The following is a 21,098-nucleotide window of genomic DNA, read 5'->3' on the forward strand; positions in this document are numbered from 1 at the left end:
AAGAAAGAAAGAAAGAAAGAAAGAAAGAAAGAAAGAAAGAGAAAGGGAAGAAGGGAGGAAGGAAGGACTCTATGTTACAGATGCACATTTTTTAATGCCCCGCATAGTGGTTTGATTTGACTGGACATTTGAACTGGATATTTAAACAAAAAATCAACTGCAATGTTTTCTCAGTTTTTGTCTAATTAAATTATAATCATTTCATTTATATTTCGTGATTTATTAATTCTTGATGTTCTTTAACCACCAGAAAAGGTTTGGACTTTTTTTGCCCCTTCTGTATCTCGGATTCCCAAATTAAGCAGATAATATTCTAATGCTGAAGTAATTTGTTTTCACAGAATGAAGGCATCCCAGACCCTCCTGTTGGAAGGCCTGACGAGTCTGATTCAACATAAAGAAAAGACATCAGGCAGAAATCATTCTCCTGTAGATACACAGTGAGTCTCAACCACAACATCCACAAATGTCCTCAATGCAACCACCCCACCAATCAATTTAGAATGAGGCTAAGTCTGACATTGCCTGGCTTTTTATGCCACTCTCTGCACTTTTTCACACTGCCAGTGCCTTAGGCTCATCCTATGTCCCCCACCCCCCACCTCTCCATCTTCCCCTTATCCCACCAAGCATATCGATAATAGCACACCCATGGGTATTAAAGAGGGCACGTTCTGCATGGAGCACTGGGTGTTATACGCAAACAATGAATCATGGAACACTACATCAAAAACTAATGATGTAATATATGGTGATTAACATAACATAATTAAATAAAAAATAAATAAAAATAAAAAAGAAAATAAAAACCTAAAACCTTAAACTTATTAAATTCCAACACAGAATACTTAAATTTAACTTAACTTTGTGCATTTTAAGGACAACCAGCTCTACTCATTATCCAGAAAAACCAGACCATGATGTCGGTCACCTAGCTTCTCTGGCTACAAGTAAAGCAAATCCACATTCTCAAATGTGAGAAACAATACACTTTAATCAAGTTGCTTTATAGTGTTGGCATTGATTTTCTAGCTTCAATATATACAGTATTCTCCCCATCTGCAGTTTTGCTTTTCATGGTTTCAGTTACCCATGGTCAACTGCATTCTGGAAAGTGGATGATCCTCCTTCTGACATATCGTCAGACCATCAGTAGTAGCCCAGTCACCATGCTGACTCCTGTGTCTCATATCTAATTTATTTTGCCAAATATTTGCTTAAAGCCAGATGACATAATTCGATATATATGAATTCTGTGTATAAAATTTCAAGATAACCTTCCCAGGTATATATAATTATAAAGTGACATTTAGTTGTCTGGAGGTGGTGGTATCTTAGTTATCATTAGCTGATGATAATAGTTTATTCACAGGGAAACAGGTCAGGTATGGCTAAGGAAGCTCAGGGCTTATACTGGACCCACTTAGGGAAGGAAGCAGGGCTTCTAAAAATGGAGCATGGCAATCCGTGGAGTTTTACTCAGCTCAGCAAGGCGTAATCTCCAAGGCATTTGGCAACTCTAGGCACAAGAAACATTTACTACCAGAAGTTGAATATGAAGCTCTGTGTTGCCCAGCTGTTAGGCAGGACAAGACAAGGAAGGCAGATGCCGTTAGGAAATCAAATACTGCAGGCTTTAGGTCTGGCCACTATGGCAGGAATCCTATATTCCTTCCCAAGAAACACTGCTGTTTCCCTGACCTATGTTCTCAACCCAGTGCTTCCCTCACTCTACATACCCTGCATGGTGGAACTCAACCACTTAGCAATTTCCGGTAGTCTATGTGTTTCTGTCTCTGTAATGGACAGGTTCTTCCTCCCTACCTTCCATTTCTCTCCTGAGCTTCATGAGCATTTTCCCAATGGTCTCCTAAACATTTCAACTTGGATCCAACATAAGGATCTCAAGGTCAATAGGTCCAAAATTAAGCTGTTTGTTTTGTTTTGTTTTGTTTTCCTTCTAATCTTGTTCTTCTCCCTTTATTTCGTATTATCTGCTGGTTAATACCCATGTTTACTCGTGATAAGTTAGGAATCATCCTCAATTATCCCTCACCATCAATATGCAATCAACCAACGAGGACATTTTTATTCTTTGTCTTATAGTCATTCCCTTACACCTCTTTAATACTTTACAAATTTAAACTCTCTTCTCCAACTTTACTCTCTCTGCCCTGATTCAGGCCCTCTTCCTTGGCTGGCACTACTCTAAATTTTCCCAAACTGATCGGGTTTTATACATGCCCTCCTCAAATAAGCCTTCCTAAAAATTACCAGAGGGAGCTGCCTAAAATAGAAATTGAAATATATCACTCTCCTTCTTTTTGTTAAGGTTTATTTACTTTTTTTATTTAAGAGAGAGAGAGCATATGAGCAGGGGGAGGGGGCAGTGGGAGAGCAAAAGAGAGACTCTCAAGCAGACTCCCCACTAAGTGTAGAGCCTGACTCAGGGCTTGAACCCAGGACTCTGAGATCATGACCTGACCCAAAATCAAGAGTCAGCTACTTAACCAACTGAGCCACACCGGAGCCCCAATCACTCCCTCTCTTAACATCCTTCAATGGCTACCCACTTAATACCAACCTCGCATCAGCCGCAACAGACACAAAAAGACACCCAATAGACTAGCGAGGGAGTTATTACTATCCTAGAATGCGTACATGGATAAATGATGGCAATGAGGAATAGCGGGGGAAGTGGGGAAAGAATAAAGACTTTTTCAGATGTACAAGGGCTAAGAGAGTTTACCGCTTTACAGACCCAAACTCTAAATGAATTACTAAAAAATATTTTCAACAAGAAGAAAAATAAAAGTGGAGACTAGCTACATAAAAATACTATGAAGCACAAATACTGACCAAATATGTCAGTAAATTAATTTTCTATTGAGACTAAAAAAAAAAAAGAGAGAGAGAGAAAAGAAAATAACTAAGTTTTCTGCTTAACAAAAGAGTGACCTGGAAGCATAGCCAACAATAACGTGAGAGTACATGGAGGTGTGTTTGACGGGTAGGTAAACATACGAAAAGTCCTTGTCATGCTCAGAAAGAGAAGAGAAAAATCAGATGAAATAAGATTTTTTTAAAACAATTTTCAGTTAAATATGTAGATGAGAAAATTTGGGATAACATCTGACATAATTAACAATAAAATCTGTAGATTATAAACAGCAGAGGATAAACAAAATAAAGAAAATTATTTTTGGTTAAAGAAAAATTCAGGAAAATATTTTTAAAAAGCAAAGAAATAGGATGGTAAAAATAAATTGCAAAAAATGTTATCAGCAAGTACAAATATAACAGTAATAACAGCATTTACAAAAAATTAAACTGTTAAAAGACACATATTAACTACTTATCTTGAATGCGAAAATAAAATCTAGATTTATGCTGTTAAGCCATAATTCAATTCAAGGAAATTAAATAGAATGATTGAATAATCAATAGCAACACCACAGATGAGTTTTAAATTCATAAAATATAGATATTAGAAAAAATATGCCATAAAAATACTTATTAAAAAAATACGGTGGTAGTATTAATGTCAGAAGAAATAGAATATAAATTGAAGCATTAATAGACATATAGAGGGAGACTACATCTGTATAAAGAAATAATAACACAAAAGTTAATAATCATAAAATTGCAGGCAGTTAACACATTTAAAATATATAAAGCAATATTTGACAGAACTACAGGGATAAATGGACAGATCTAGTCAGAACTGGCGATTTCACACATATCTACCATGTAAATAAAAACTGGAGATAAAGACTTAAGCTTTCCAACCAAGGAGATTAAAAGGTAGCTCCCCCCAAAACCGGAAGAAAATAGGAGCAAAGAAATAATAAAGCCGAGTATAAATATAGAAAACAAAAGATCACTGGAGAGAAAGTCTTAATGGAGGTAGTTGAGCAGTTGTATATTTTTAAAAAATGAATAAAAAGACTAAAATTCAACCAAGACTGATAAAGAAAAGCAAAGAAGGTGTATATTAACCAATGTTAATAATGAAAAGAGGAACATAATTATAAATTTAGTGGTATTTCAAAATTATAATAGTATATTTATGTATTTTCTTTAGAAACATAAAATATCTATTGAATACTACACAGAGAACATTAGTTTCCTCCAAGGAGAAGAACTAGGCTGTGGTGGGAGGTAGATTTTATTTTGAGCAATCTGAGTGTGTTCTTTGTTCAATAAAACTGTAACAAAAGGAAATAAACTTTAAAGATAATATACTATGTATACAAACGTATATATATACACATATATTATGTGTATAATATGTAATATATATTACATTATATATTTAATATATGTTTATATAGTGACATTATATTGCATTATATACATATGTAAATAATATGTTCATAATATATAATCCTATGACTAATTTAATTCAATTAGTTTTTCAAATGAATTAAATGGAATGATTGAATAATCAATAGCAATCAAAGATTGAATTAGAAATCAAATGCTTCCCATGATTCATCCCACATTAAAAAAAAAAAAAGAGGTCCAGAACTCTTACAGTTCAGTAAGAAAAAGTTTTTAAAATGACCCAAAGGAAAAGTGAACAAAATATAGATACAGGTAATTCACAGAAAATAAAACCCAAATGGTTAACAGAAAGGTATGAAAAACAAATGCTCGAGCTTAGTCATATTCAGGGAAATTCTAAGTAAAACAAAGAGATATTACATTGCAATTGAATTGGCAAAACTAATTATAACAAAGATTGATAGGATGTGAGCCTAACAAACTCCCACCCAGCCGTTAGAAGGGCAAATTGATACAACTATTCTGATGGCGATGTGTCGCTACCTTATAAATTTTAAAAGTGTGTGTGTGCCCTGTGGTTCAGTGGTTCCTCTCCAGGATAGGAAACATCTTTTACTCTAGTGAAATTTGCACCTATGTGCACAAGAAGGACATGTCCAAGAATAATCACTGTAATCTTGTTTGCAGTTGAGTAAAACTTGAAACAACAAATAAGATAAAAATAAACAAATTTTGTTACAATCATGCATGTTGCCATGTACATGATTGATTATACAGCAGTAAAATCAATAAACCAAAAAAATATGTAAGTGTGTGTGTAGGAGTTTTGCAAATGTCAAGGATAATACTGAGAGAAAATAATGTTGCGGAAATAGATATAAAGTATGGTTACTTAACACAAACCTTAAAAACATAGAAAAGATATTATACATTGTTTATAATTACATACATATGTAGGGCCATATATGGGAATGGTCAATAAGAAGTCTCAGAGGGTTGGAAACAGAATCAGCAAGCAGTTCACAGAAGGCTTTAATCACATGTAAAATGTTACTTTTTAAAAGAAAAGATGTGGAGCAAAGATGGCAAAATAGCAAGAATGGACACAGTTGGGGACTCATTACTGGTTAATGTTACGTTATTTTCTGTACAGTATGTTTAATATATTCAATAATTTCCAAACTAAAAAATAAAGTCCCTACTATGGTGCCTGGCACATGAAAAACATGCATCACATGTAATTATTATTACTGGTAATCCTTCTATTATGCTCTTAATACCTTAAGTGCTACTATACTTACTGCAGGGAATAATATAATTACTACAGCTACTACCAATCCATCCCCTACTCTTGCTTCTAATACTGTTATTACTGCTAGAGGATCCAACCTGTTAAAGAATCTTGGGAATCTTTTGGTAAAGGAAATAATTATCTTGCAAAAAATAATAGTCATGTCTAATATATCTCTTCTATAGGCTGAAACTTCTGTACATTAAATAGTACAAAGAATGTTATTTGCTTATTTAGTGCTTGATTAAGCCAGTCTTTGAAGAGTGAGGTTTATAAAATATACTATATAATTGGAGAACTTCGTTCTGAGACTATTTTCTCTTTCATAGCCATGTCGTTACCACTCTTGTGAGCAAGCAAGAAGGCTTAGTTCTAGAACTAAGAACCAAAAACAGTCAACTTGTCCCCCCAAAAAACTAAAAAATATTTTTAGAGCCATAATGCCGCAGAGAAAGATTTGTGTTTCAATGAAGTAATTTTATATTTGATTGTAGTTGAATAATTATGTTAAATGGAAACTGATACTCTTGTCAATGATTACATTCTCTTTAAGCAGCATGGCATAGAAAGAAATACATTAAAAATTAAAATGTCTTTCTCAGTTTTCTGTAATATAACACAACTGGAAATATTAGTAAAAGAATGCTGAAAACAGTCTACTAACCCTGAGAAGAGTGTAGGGAGGGTTTAGCTTTATCATCCAATGATGCACAAATGTTTTCCTCTGTTTGTTTCTCTGAAAGGCCGGGGGTATTCTCCTCCACGCCTGATTCTACTTTCTGTGCTTCAGCCATTAAAGAAACTGGAAATTCAGGGGAAAGCGGAGTTTGTCTTTCATAGGTTTGTTGATCATCCAAACACAGAGGAAGTTTAATAACCTATTAAGAGAGAAATCTCTTATCTAAACTGTTGAAAATATTACACACACAGTGAATTTCAGCCTAGAACAATGATGCAATTTGCAAACTCTAAAAGGTCAATGATGAATTTAATTTTCCAAACCTTATGTTTGCTTTTGTTTGGCTGCCTTACAAAGAATGCATTTTTTTGTATTAGCAGATTTACATAATTGCTTTAGGTATTACCATTGCTCTATATAGTTCTTAGTTTTTTGTCTTACCTTACAATTTTCTTTAATTTCTTCTCACAAGTAACACTGTTTGTTTGATATTCATACCGGGATCAAGTTAGCAAATATTCATTCAGTATTTACTATCTCCAAGAAACAATATTTCTAATTCAAATATAAAAGACAAGACTACAGAATCTAGCAGTGAACGTATGGGTGTTCACTGTGCCATTTTTTTTCAACTTTTCTATGTTTGCAATTTTAATAATAAAGTGCTTGGTGGAAATAATCAATGGCACAGGAAATGAAACAGAAAAGTGAGGAAGTTCGGGAAAAAGTTAAAGGCTATCCTGCTTGCATAGTTGTTCCTCTTGAATTCTTTCACACACCCTATGGGGGCCGAATCAGACCTGTTCTCCTGTCTCCACGCTCGGGGTGTGAGCCTGAGTTCTATTCCTAATCACAACGTGGTAGAACATGTGAGGTCACGGCTAAGCCACATGCCTTGGCACTTTCCTTCCACTAACAGAATGGGAGGTAAATGATCATAATTTATCTGACTTATTTCTTTTCATCTCTTCTAAAGCTGCATTTCAGAAACCACTTTTCTAATACCTTTTCTCTTCCCTGTTCCAAGTTATTATTTTTTTTCTGAGTAACTCCAAAAAGAGTATTCAAAAATTATATTGACTTGTTCAAAAATTGCATTTGAGAAAACTCACACTGGTAAAATCCCAAAATTTTAGAATTTCACATAAGAGGAAACTTGGGTTTCAAGATAGGAAAATTTCATTTTTATCTTCATGAAAGAGAGGCAAATACATTCCTATTTACTCTGCCTTATGATCAGAAAATCATATATTGACTAATGGCACTATTCTCCTTAATAAGATCCACCCCGCATCCCCCCTCCCTACGAAATAGACAGAGAGAAGATTTGTTACCAAATAAGAAAGTTAGTAGACAATTATAACCATCTGTAATGAATAATGGCCAGTGGGCTCTACAAATAAATCATAATATTACTTTTCACCAATTTTTTAAAAAGGGATTCAGAGAAAAAAAAGGAAAATGTTAGTAATGTGTCCAAATCAAGTAGATTTTAGTGAAATCAAGCTTTCTAATGCTGTTTATCAAATAACTACTTTTCTTGACCTTGTAAATTTTAAACATCACTTCTTGATTTATCTCAAATATAAAATACTCATATCTTTACAATCAATACAGGTACTACCCAGATGACCTTTTATGAAATAAAATTGGTGCTGACTTTCCTTGCTATAATTTAGACTACTGAATTTTAGGTAACAATTAGTAAAAAGTTACAGATGCCTTTCACATTAGCTAGCAAACCTATATCAAAATTGATTTTCTTTTACAACTCTATTTTTATTTTTATTCCATTTTGATTTCTTGGTACAGTATTCAAGTCACCAATTTGTTAAACATTGTTTTATGGGTTATCTATAGTTTTCTTCAAAATTTAGGTGATTTTTCAATAACTCCTTTGAATTCATTTTCAAATGTATTTATATCATAGTGTTTCTAAGCCTTAGAAACTTTTAAAAATTTCTGATCCTGACACCCCACTTCAAAACAACTGAATCAAAATCTCTGCGAACGAGACCTATGCATGGTATTTTAGAAGCTTCTTACATGATTTCAATGTACAGTCAAATTTGACTCAGAAGGACACTATTTTCAGAATGAGTAGAAAAGCACATATTTGGATTTAGATTTATTTTCTTAACAGCAACCTATAATATCTCAAAAAGATATTTCAGCAAAACATTATAATGGAATTAGCTAAAAGGAAAAAAATGCCAACTGATTCAATTTAAAATAAATAAGAAACAGGAAGACCATCACACAAGAAGAATAAACAGCTGCTGATTTTTAAGCCAAAACTGCATGGGTTTCTTGGAAATGTCCATATTTAGGAGTTCCATGATTTAGGTAGATAGATGTTGGTGATAGGTAGATAACAGATGATAGATAGATAGATACATACATACATACATTAGATTAGATTGATTGAGAGCTACCTAGCCAGTTAGCTAGATAGACAGATAGACAGACAGACTGGGAAAATTCAAACATGTAGGTAAGCAAGAAAAACACAAAGCATTTTATGATACGGGCACTGTGGAAAGACATCATAATCAGTAAGAACAAATTTGGACACATAGGACAGAAATAGACTAAAATTGTGTTGGAATGCTTTATTATACTTTATGTATGCTGTCATTTTTTTGGGGGGGTGGGAATCCTCCACGGTACTTGCTTAGAATGAATTTATAATGACATTTCTGTTAAAAGATCTGGTTAGAAAATACATTTCCAAATATATACAGATAAATGGTATATGTCCAAGGTTTTTTTGGAGTGTTTTTTGTTTTTTAATTTTTGAGGTAAATAAAACAGCATGCTTTGAAGTGATATGTATGGATGGCAAAGGGAGCTTGGTAATGGCGATTTTTATCCTGTGGAAATATGGGTCATTAATTATTTTTTTTATGAACACATGCCGGTCTCATCAAATAAAAGGCAAGCATCTAGAAGGCACAGACTATATCTAATCTCTTTTGTATCCTTAGAATAAGCAATGCCCAACACACAATAGTGGCATAGTTAGTACTTCTGATAAGGAAACATCATAGCCTTATACCCAAGTTGGTGAGACAGATCAGCTCCAGCAGCAACAAATTGTAAACTGAGAATTGAAGGATTTGGGTGACTTTTCTGGGACACTCATGACTTAGAAGTTTGGATTAAATTTTCCTTAAGATTTCTGCCAATTCTAGAATTGTATTTGTAGACATCAATTTAATCAGTGTCAAGAAAGCATTAGGATGTGATTGCTTTTACAGGCTTATGATACTTATTGAAATTTTCAACAGCACAAAAAGTAAGGTAAAGGCTAAATATAAGCTGCTTTAGAAAAATTTTAAGTTCTTTTTTCCACTTACAAAATCATATTACAAACCTGAAAGTAGAGATTGCACAGCCAGTGGTCCAAGTCCAAGCAAATAAAATCTTCCATTTTCCTGAAGTTGTCGAGTGTCTGGTCATAATGTCCTCGGAGAAGGGGACACTTGAATTTTCCCTCCACTACATCAAAGTTGTTATCACACAAAGGGAAGGCTGCCCAGCCCACAACCGAGTCAAAACAAGCATATTTCCCACGAAGGAGACAGAGTTCAAACAAGAAAGCCATGCCAGGTTTCACATCTTTCTTAGGAGGGAGTACCTAGGAAAAGATATCAAGACAAGGGAAGATGAGGATGCTTGTACGTGGAAACATGCTATATTCAATGATACTTAGAATTTAGTATTTAGAATTAAGTAAAGAATGGGTTTTACTTCTATGGTTTGCCCTTAAAATTTTACCATTGTCAATAATGTTGCAATAAACACAGGGGGTGTGTATATCCTTCCAAATTAGTGTTTTCACTTTTTGGGGGATAAATACCCATTAATAGAATTATTAAATCACATGGTATTTCTATTTTTTTTTTGAGGAAACTCCCTACTGGTTTCCACAGAAGCATTATTTATAACAGCCAAGATATAGAAGCAACCTAACAGGCCCCTGAAAGACAAATAGATAAGGAAGATGTGGTGTATGTATATATGGAATATTATACAGGCATAAAAAAGGTTCAGCTCATGCCATTTGCAACAACATGAATGGATTGAGAGAGTAAGTCTGACTGAGGAAGACAAATACTGTATGAGTTCACGTATGTGGAATCTAAAACAAACAACAACACAACGAAAACAAACAAAAACCAAATGAATAAACAAACAAAATGCAGAATCAGTATCAGAAACACAGAGAACAAAGTGATGGTTGTCTGAGGGTAAGAGGATGGGAGGATGGGCAAAATGGGTGAAGGGGAATGGGAGATACAGACTTCCAGTTCTGGATTGAATAAATCACAGGAAGAAAAGGCTCAGCATAAGGAATATAGACAATGATATTGTAATAGTGTCGTATGGTGACAGATGGTAGCTACACCTGTGGTGAGCACAGCATAGTGTTTAAACTTGTCAGTTCACTATGTTATACACCTGAAACTGATGGAACATTGTGTGTCAACTACACTCAAATTAAAAAAAAAAAATTTAAAGAAAAATTCACTATTGGATGCATTTACATGAATAACCTTTCCAGCCCAAAGTAATTGAGCAACCATGCCACCATGAAAATGTGACCCAAGCAACAAGACAAATACGACTCTGCCAGTTCAAGATTCTGCACTTTATGAGCTTTGGGAATCAAACTTGTAATCTGTTACCTAACACCCTACAGAGTACTTTCAGTCCTTTCTACTTGAGCTGGCATTTCTATTGTATAACTATTTCTATCAATTGTCACAATCACTGTTTTACTTGCCTGTCACTCATCTTTGTAGTGCTCACGTACCCAGCACAAGTGCTTTACATGGGAGAGATGCTTTTTCAAAAAGTGGTTGAACAAACCATTTTGTGACTATCCTGTTTATTTCGGTTGACATTATAATGCACGTCACTGTATAAGCAATTTGTCAGTGTTTGATAAACAGTGTTAGGCATAGAGATGGATGAAATGATCAGATTGACCAAACCATCATTCAGGTCCCCAGTTGTAGAGATGGAGCCTGTGCTTCAGCCTTTTAAAAAAGAATTTTAGGGGGCGCCTGGGTGGCTCATTTGGTTAAACATCTGCCTTCAGCTCAGGTCATGATCTTAGGGTCCTGGGATTGAGCCCCACATCAGGATCCCTGCTCAGTGGGGGAGTCTGTTTCTCCCTCTGTCTCTGTGTGCTCTCCCTCTCTCTCAAATGAATAAATGAAATCTTTAAGAAAAAGAATTTTAGGGAAGTGGAAGGCATGAATAATCTTTTTTTAAAAAAATAGAGTATAGGCTTGGGTTTCATTTTGAAATTCTATGTGAATAATTATAAATGGGCAAAGATAGGGACTTGCCTAAGACTATTTTAGAGCCATATATTTAGCCAAAAGTGTGTAGGCATATTTTATATGATTCATGTAAATAGTCTAAGACTTAGTTTATGTTTAAAATGAAACAGAAGCATCTGTTGAAAAATACCATAACCCTGTGGCAGCTGCTATTAAACCATTAACAGGATCAGGTTTCATTTAAACCAGATTTACCATTTTCTACAACAGCCCATGGGAAAGCTAAAAACATTAGACACAAATTACTGACAAAAGAGATTCTTAATCAAGCCATACTTTTCATTTGGCTATTTGGCTGTGAGTAACCTTTGCAATAAGAAAATAAAAGCTAAATGAGAAGGAGGAAGAAGAAAATTGGAGTCAGAAACCTGTTTTGGATCATCATTTAAAAATAAAGCCGAACTGATGTCATTACAATAATTTTATCTATTCTCCTCCCTGCCTTTAGAAGTACCCCTCTCATACTAACCTGATCTGACTCAGTGATACTTTCAAAGTAGATAAAGTAAGAATTTGAACAGTACTGGCTCAATTCTATTGTTAAGATTCTGTGGTCTGGGGCTAGTCACTTCTTTTTTTGTATCAAGGCTTTGATGCCTTCAAGTCTCCTCATTGATAAAAGACCAGGAGGGGTGCCTGGGTGGCACAGACGGTTAAGTGAACGACTCTTGATTTCAGCTCAGGTCATGATCTCAGGGTGGTGAGATCGTGCCCCGCATCGGGTTCTCCACTCAGCGCGGAGTCTGCTTGAGATTTTCTCTCCCTCTCCCCATTCCCCTCCTGCTTGTGCTCTCTCTCTCTCTAGATGAAGTAAATGAAGTTTAAAAAAATGAAACAAATAAAAGACCAGGATATAAGCATCTTCCTCACAGAACTGATACAACTATCAGGCTGGACAATAAAAATAAAAATGGTCATAAAAACATGAAATGCACATAACTATTATTATTATTATCTTAAGACATTATCTCAACTATTTATGAGTTAGATTACAGTTTATTTAATAAAGAAGAAAAGAACATATCAAGGTGAAAGTTCATCTGTAAACATGTAAACAAACATCATTTTGCCTATGAGAAACAACAGTGCAAAGCTACCAGACATAACCTTTTACCACCAGGCAGTATGCATCCGCGGTAACTATGTAAAGAAGAAGACAATCCTCATGCACAAAAGGAAACTCCACTGCAACCTATTTTACAAGATAGAAGAGTCACATGCAACTATCCTGACAGCTGGAAAAAAAATAAGTATATGAACATGACAAAATCTAGTCACCAATATTGATTGAAAAAGAGGATAAGAGCTATATGTTATCAAATGAAGGAATTTACTTTATCTGACAATAGTCATCTTATCTTATTTATTCTTTTAGTATCCTTCCCTCACCATGTATCATAGGAGAGATCTGTTGCTCTGTAATGTGTTGCTGGAGACTCATTCTTTTCCTCTTGGGCAACAAACGATCACTAAGTTTCATTGTGTCTCTCAGAGGATCCTTTCCACAAACCTGAATACCTCCACAGCTGTCTTATGATGTGGTATTTTCCATGAGCATTTCTCAATAGCTTTGTAATTGAATGCTATATAATGAGGGAAATAAATGTATTGGACTCTGCCAACCACCAATGCCATCTCATCATGAGAGTCCTGGTGGTTGGCGGGTCACAATGTCCCTTATTTTCTGAGTACCAAGAAGAGAATATTTTTTGAAGGAGGAGACTCTACAGAACTAAAGTTCACTGTGTGACATAAGGATGATGCACCTCATCTTCCATAGCACAGAATGTGCACGTGAAAGGAGAATAACGAACAAGCAAAATCCAAGAAGCAAACAAGAATTTTGAAGGCTGAAGTTTGCATGGAAAATTGGAAAAGAAAGTAAAGTTCTTTCCCCTTGGATACCAAATACTATGAAAGCGAAGCAAAGCAGAGGGGATTAGGAGAGTCTTTTAAAATGATGAAAATGCATATTGATAAAGTATTCTTCAATTTTCTGGACTTTCTGGAATTTTGAAAAGGATTATTATTTTTGTAATCAGAAAAAAATTAACAGTGATTTCAAAAACCGAAGACCTCCAGGGCGCCTGGGTGGTTCAGTCAGTTAAGCGTCTGCCTTTGGCTCAGGTCATGATGCCAGGGTCCTGGGATCGAGCCCCACATCGTCAGGCTCCCTGTTCAGTTGGGCGCCTTCTTCTCCCCCTCCCTCTGATGTTTCCCCTGCTTGTGCTCTCTCCCTCTCTCTTTCTCTCTCTCAAATGAATAAATATAATCTTAAAAATTAAATTATATTTTAAAAACCAGAAGCCTTTCAAAGTGCTGCTTCTGCCTATGAGGGGAATGATCATAAATGACCATAATTCCCATTATAATAAAGAAAAAACACCAGTTAAATTATACAATTATGTATATTATTGAACCCACAGGGGAACTGAGGACATAAAGAAACCTAGGGGAAACCAAATCTCAGGGTGGAATAAACCCTTCATGTATGTACGAGCGAAGTCTTGATGGGGGCTTTAATTTCAGGGAACAGGTGAGGGAGCAGACCTGTCATTGGGTGAGAGACTTTACAGGTAAAAGGAGAAACTGGTCAAATGTTTAGCAATCTTGGACTGACGTGGAATATTGAAGACATAGGGGCCCCAGATACATAGCAAGTCCTATCTACCAACTCTCAACCTTAGGACTTGTATCCAGAGCTCAGCAGCATGTGAGTAACTGGGTCCAGGGTGAGAGTCAAAGAGAGATCTTTAGTGGCACAGCACAGAAATCCTGAGGCAGGGCTGGGGAGCACAGCAGAATCCCACAGTTACATGATGCTTGGGCACCAAGCCAGACTGGAAGGTGGAACATTTTATACCTCAAGACTTTTGAAAACCAGTAATGAATTAAAACTAACTAAAGCTATAATTTAACCCCAACTTAGCTTAATTCTACCCAGAGAGATCAATCCCTCACCCCAGCTGCCTGACAGAGACAGCTTTTTAGTGGCAGATACATATTTTCTACTTCGGTCTTTACAATTTCTTTATATACTATGTCTGGTCCACAGTGCAAAACTATGAGACCTCGACAGAAGCAGGAACGTATGATGTCTAGACAAAAGATACAGTCAATGGAAACTAACCCACAACTGACCCAATGTTAGAATTAACGAAGACATTAAACAACCAAAATTAAGATAAAGAAATAGAGGAAAAGATAGAAATAAAAACAGTGAAAGAGAGGAAACTCCAGGAGAGAACTTGTAAAAAGTTTAGAACAACAACAACAAAAAATCATAAAATACTTGAAATGAAAAGTTTATTGACTGGACTTCACAGTAGAAATGGACATAGGAGGAAAAGGATAGATGAACTCGAAGAAAGCCCAATAAAAATATCCTACCTGAAGCACAAGGATAAAATAAATGAAAACAGAAAAAAGGAAAAAGAAAAAACCAGATCAGAGCATGTAAGACCTGTGGGACAATAACGAACACACATAATTGGAGTCCTGAAGGAAAAAAGGAAAGACAATGGTGCATAGAAAACATTTTGAAGAGATGATGGCTGAGAACTTTCCAAAATTGAGGAAAGACATCAACCCACAAAACCAAAGAAACTCAGAAAATCCTGACAAGACGAAATAAAAAAGCAAATAACACCTAGGCTTATCATAGTCCAACTGTTAAATATCAAATATAAAAAAATCTTAAAAATATACCATCATCTATAATATGTAACAGAAAAATTTATTATTGGCTGTCAAAAAGTCATACATGGTCAAGTATCCATATTTCCTTACTGTGAAGTCCTGAATATAATATAAAACTATTTATATCATACGGAAAATTCTTTCTTTCTTTTTTTTTGTTCTGTATTCTGGTCATGTAAAGTTACTTTTGTCTTTGGCACTGAACAAAAGGTTTCTTAACTTTGATTAAGAATAAGCTTCACTTTTTGCTTATAGGTAGACTGTTTCTTGACTAACTGACATCTTATTTTCACCTTATATTTACCATATAATTTGTAATTCCTTAGCATCACATTAAAGCCCTGATGGAGACTTACAACAATCTAACTTCCTAGTATTATTTCTGTTAAACATACATATACTAAAATATATAATACATATACACACATACATATTAAGTATTGTCAAAATTATTGTCTCGACTGTCTGCCCATCACACACACAAACACACACACACACACACAGAGGCTCATAAGAGCCCCTTTATCAGGAAATTCTTCTTCCTTTCCCAAGTTCTGCTCATTATAATCAAAGAATCTTGGGGTCTTCAGTTTGAAAAATACCTTTGAGGTAATAATTTCTAATCTACAGGTGCTCAAGCAGAAGTACAGACAAGTGGGGCCCAGATAAGGGCTAGGAGACTTATGTGTTTTCATAACAATTACTAAGATCTTCTAAGAATTTTAAAGCACTTAAATGTAAAGTAAATAATTATAAGAAGAAGAAAAGAGTTGTAAATACACAGTGACTTCAGAAAAGGGCATTTTTAGAAATTCCTTGAGGAATACAGATTATCTAATAACAAATACTGGTGATATATACAACACAAAAATTGAGAAACGGTGTTGTATTCAATCCCTTGCTCAGTTAGAAATCTGTTCTATAATACGCAAGGCAGTTGTTCATTCTCTACCTGAACCCTATGTTGATGGGAAGGTTTGCCAATTCATAAGGTGAATGAATCTATGTGGGAAGAGTTCTAACTGTTAGAAAGCACCCCGGTCACTCCTGAGAAGCCATGATGTCATTAACGTTGTTCATTAAACATTTCTAGCTCTTCACCTTCTAAGCATACGGTGGGATTGCACTTCCAAGCTCCTTGGTGGTTGTGTGGGTCCTTTACTAGTTCTGGCCAATGATCTTTAAGTGAACATAACAAGTATCACTTCTAGGCTGGAGCATTTATTCTTGGTTCTAGATGTTCGAGAGTTCTTTTTTTCTGTCCTTTGCCTCAGTGACAAATGACATTCTATATGGTATCTTTCAACTAGTCTTTGACTCAGAATGAGAATGGGTTAAACAGAACCCCTTGCTTTCCTGAAGAGGACATGGAGCTCAAGTGAAAACTAAGCTTCTACCATAGTAAGCCACTGAGATGTCGTAAGGGTTTTTTGTTACCATGGAATAACCAAGCTAATGTAAACTGCTTCGCTGGCCCTGCTTTGTATTTTCTCAAGTCCAGTCTTAACTGTTCTTTGAAGACAATTATTGTGCCCAAAAGAGTCTCAGAGCCACACGTCTAAGTCACCTGAGATAAAGTCAAGGGTGTATTGGTTTTTGTCAGGTTCATGACAAAGCCAATAGTAGAGGAACATGCAAATACTCATATAATCTGCACTTCCATAGATAAAGCAGAATACTCCATAATGCTTAAATTGTTCCAGGTAAGTCTACCATGGTGCTGCTTACACATGGCTTTGGTTCCGATTCTTCTAAATGATCTTAAATGGTTCTCTTTGCCTTTACATACAGATTACTTCAATCCTATTTGTTCATTCCCATCTGGTTTAATTGCTTCCCTGCTTTAAAAGAGAAGCTATATATCCTGGTGGTTAAAAGCCTGGGCTTTGGCATCAGACAAACATGAGATCAAATCCCAATTTACCACTTAAGTAGGTAACCTACCATCTCTGGATCTTGGTTTTACCATTTATTAAATGCTGGTGGTAGTCGTTGGGGGGGGCCTGGAGGAGGGGGGAGGACAGTGGTGTCAAAGGGAAGGTGGCAAGTACACAGAATGGGTAATAAACTAAACGATGTCTTCCAGGGCTAACATTCTAAGGAATAAGGGGAGTTCAGGAAGTAAATAAATACACTTAATTTGAAGTAGAAATCACAAAATGTTCTTTCTGAGGCAGATAACTCTGGACAGATGAACAAGAATTGGTACCACAGCACAGGGTATTCTAGGTTATCCAGTGAGAGTTTAATAGTACCATTATATTCCTTTCCATTCCCTCAGCCAAGATAAATAAATAGGCAAATTAGCTCTAACCCACAGTCTTTCTGCTCTGGAATAAAAGAAAGTAATTATTCTTTTTTTTTTTTAAAAAAGATTTTATTTCTCTATTCATGAGAGACAGAGAGAGAGAGAGAGGCAGAGGGAGAAGCAGGCTCCCAAGGAGCAGGGAGCCCGATGCGGGACTCGATCCCAGGACCCCGGGATCATGACCTGAGCCGAAGGCAGACGCTTAACCATCTGAGCCACCCAGGCGCCCAAGAAAGTAATTATTCTTGGAAACTTATCTTGGATGAAGTATCAAGGACAGAGGGTGTGACAGCTATTACCGTCATAGCTTCTGAGAGAAAACTCTTACTTCCTACAGCACTGGAAAACCATGCACTCTCCTGCGCAAATGTAGTTGTTCCAGGGCCCTGTTTTAGCAAATTGATTTTTTGTTTGTTTTCCTTAATCCTAAAAGGGAGTATATCAAAAGTTAACATTTGTTGAAAGTTTATGAAATACAAGGCATCTTTTAAATCACTTTTAAATCACTTATCCTTGTCAACTCAATCACCACAAGAATTCTATGAAGTAGATTTTATGTTAACTCCATTTTTATGAATGACACAAATGAGACAAAGAGACCAAGCACCAGGTCACACAGAAAAGAGATGTAGAGGGTGGAACTGGTTTCTGACTTTTGACAATCTACTGCAGAGCCATTCGTGCTATTATGCTTCCTGAATGTAGGAGGTACAGCATCAGAAAGCTTACCTTGGATTCCTGGAGAAAAGGCCTACAGTCATTCTTCTCTGCCTATTTACTTCTCTTCCTGATCCCTACACACTGAGGATCTACGGCTCTTCCTCCACGTGTTTCAGCCTGCTCTCCCACAAATTGCCCACTTTGAGTTCAGCCATTGAAAGTAGACATGGGGCTTACCAGGAAAAAAACAGTTTTACTACAATTAAATCCCATTCTCCAGGCTCCTTAAAGAACGAGTCTTTCCAAAGGGCTAGATTCACCAGATAGCTTACAAATTAGTCATTAGTCAGGAACAAAAATCTCCCTGAAATGGGCGCTCAATTCGATGATCTCTCAAAACATACAATCCCTGAATCTAATTTCTGGATTTCTCAACAACTAACATAATCATTTGAGAAACACGAATAATCATACAATGGTGTCCTCAAGGATCGAGACTCCCAGTCCCCCAAATTTAATTTGTATAAGAGTTATCCAAGGGTGCTTATCAAAAATGCACATTTCCAGGCCTCATTCTCATCCTCGAATCAATAACTTGGGGCAAGGCTTGAGAATCTGAATTTTAACAAGCATGCCAAGGTAAAGGTAATTCAGGTGGTCCTTCAGACCACACTTCTAGTATCACCATCCAATATGTACAGAAAGATAAGACAGATTTGTGTGTCCTTGATCATACAACTTACACAGCTTAGGGCAACCACATCTCTATCTAAAATCAAACTGATTCATACCTGAATAATTACGGGTTAAAAAATATGACCTTTCCCCCTTTTCCCATCAAACATGACTGAAATCAAGAGGAAATATATGGCATGTCATCTCATTATATCGAAATTCCATTACCTGACCTCAACCTCAATATGTCATAACTCATCTCTTCACATGCTACTCAAATGTTCAACTAAGAATATTTCACTCTAGGGAGATGGCAAAATCTAATTGAATATTTTAATTTAGAAAATTCAGTTCTGGGATTTCTACACCCCCCCTTTTTTTTTTCACCGTGAAAACAAAAAGTTGAATTTTCTTTTCAGTTTCTCCTTGTTAGGCAAAAGATAAATTTTCCCTTCATTGTCCCTGAGAGTTGAACACATTGGGGAAAAATTGGGCACAGCCCATTACTTTTCCAAACCCCAGTGACTGAGCCTCAATGCACAAAAAGATGGCATTTCTGAACATCTGCAGCATGATTAGATCAAAGACCAACAAATTAACCACAAATGGTTTTACAAGGAGCAGGCAAATATATCATTTGCAAAGGAGAAAATTTTGGCAATGATAGCTAATCAACATCTTTCCCTTGGGCAACCCACTTCGTACCAAAGATATCTAATAATAACAGTAATACCTGGGCAACATTTTCTATTTTACAAAGCTCTTACATGCACATTATCACATTTGATCTGCATGTCAATCCTGTTATAGCATTGATATTAGCCCATTTTACAGGTGATGGAAAAAAGATTAGGAAAGTAACGATTTGCTCACATTTTCCCAGCTACTAAATTGTTGATTTGACTACATCAAAAATGATATTCAACTTTACCACTTCCCTCCATTTATTCAATCATTCATTCACAGACATTTTATTAAGTGCCCATATTGTACTCAAGGACCATTTTTGGCACTGAGGATAAAAATAATGGAATGAAGACAAACAAGTTTCCCTTCCTCTTTGAGCTACTGTCTGGTGCAGGAAGGGGTCATCAATAGCCAAATAAGACAATTTTAATGGTAACAAATGCTCTAATTTATCACTACTGATGTTGAAAAAAAGCAAGATAAAATAGTGATGCACTAGGAAATTACCAGAGGAACTATTCTGTTAAGAACATTAAGAACATCTAGTCGAAGAAAATGACAGTTAACCTGAGACCAGCCATGTCACAGTGGAAGGAGGAGCCCTCCTAGGCAGGAAGCCACAACCAATTCCATGGCCCGGCAACAAGAATGAGCTGGTTGTGTTCAGAGAATAGAAAGGCATGAGGCTGGAGTGAAACACACAAGCAGAAAAGGAGTATGAAATAAAATGAGAGAAAGGGATAGAGACCAGATCACATACAGTTTGAAGGCCCAGGTAAGGAATTTGGATTTTATTCTCAATGCTATGGCAAGCCACCAGAAGATCATAAGCAGAGGCTTGCCATGATTCGATTTGCAGTTTACTAGACTGACCTTCAACGGTTCTGGAGTTCATGATGTTTTTGTTTGAACAGAAATCGTTTCCCTGCCTTCACTGTGAGCTTTGAGAGCCCCGTTGGTTGAAAAGTCATTGACCACAGCCTGGTATATGTATGAGGTTGATAAATGGGAAAATATAACTGGCCCTCCTCTTTGCAATGAACAGGCCATGTGACCTTGGAGACATTCTTTACCCTAGTCAGCCCTTTGTGACTTCACTCGGTGTTCATACGAGAATTACGGACTTAGAAGTAATTGTGAAGCATTTTGTATAGATATTGAAATATTAAAACATATTCCCTCTGAATGTGAGCAAGTTCAAATATAGAAGCAAGTTTCTCCTCTTTAGAGAATTCAAAATGATTTGATTGTTGAATTGCATGCAAAGTGAACAAGAACTACTATTTGGTAACTAGGGCATTCTTAACTCTGAATACATCAGATGTGAACAGATGTAGAGAGCAGACACAGAGGGCAAAGATGGATTTGTGGCATTTCAAAAGCATTTGCAATAAAATAAAGAATGTCAATCTATATAAAACACCAAAATTTTTTTGAAGTTAAAAAAAAATTTCAACT

At 35.9% G+C, this 21,098-nt stretch overlaps 1 protein-coding gene across 1 annotated transcript in view; it reads right to left on the reverse strand.

Annotated features, from left to right (window-relative positions):
* Positions 1 to 21,098, reverse strand: part of LOC112838136 (uncharacterized) — a gene marked incomplete at its 5' end in the record, with an annotated part of 234,215 nt that overhangs the window by 114,721 nt on the left and 98,396 nt on the right. Inside the window, 2 exons of the mRNA XM_073877665.1 lie at positions 6,243 to 6,456; positions 9,634 to 9,897. Coding sequence (XP_073733766.1) covers positions 6,243 to 6,456; positions 9,634 to 9,897 — 478 coding nt within the window. The remainder of the gene's footprint in view (positions 1 to 6,242; positions 6,457 to 9,633; positions 9,898 to 21,098) is intronic.

Source organism: Callorhinus ursinus, unplaced genomic scaffold (genome assembly GCF_003265705.2).
Source record: "Callorhinus ursinus isolate GAN/ISIS: 27379988/994484 unplaced genomic scaffold, GSC_fseal_2.0 scaffold26, whole genome shotgun sequence".
In the NCBI taxonomy this organism is placed as follows: Eukaryota; Metazoa; Chordata; class Mammalia; order Carnivora; family Otariidae; genus Callorhinus; species Callorhinus ursinus.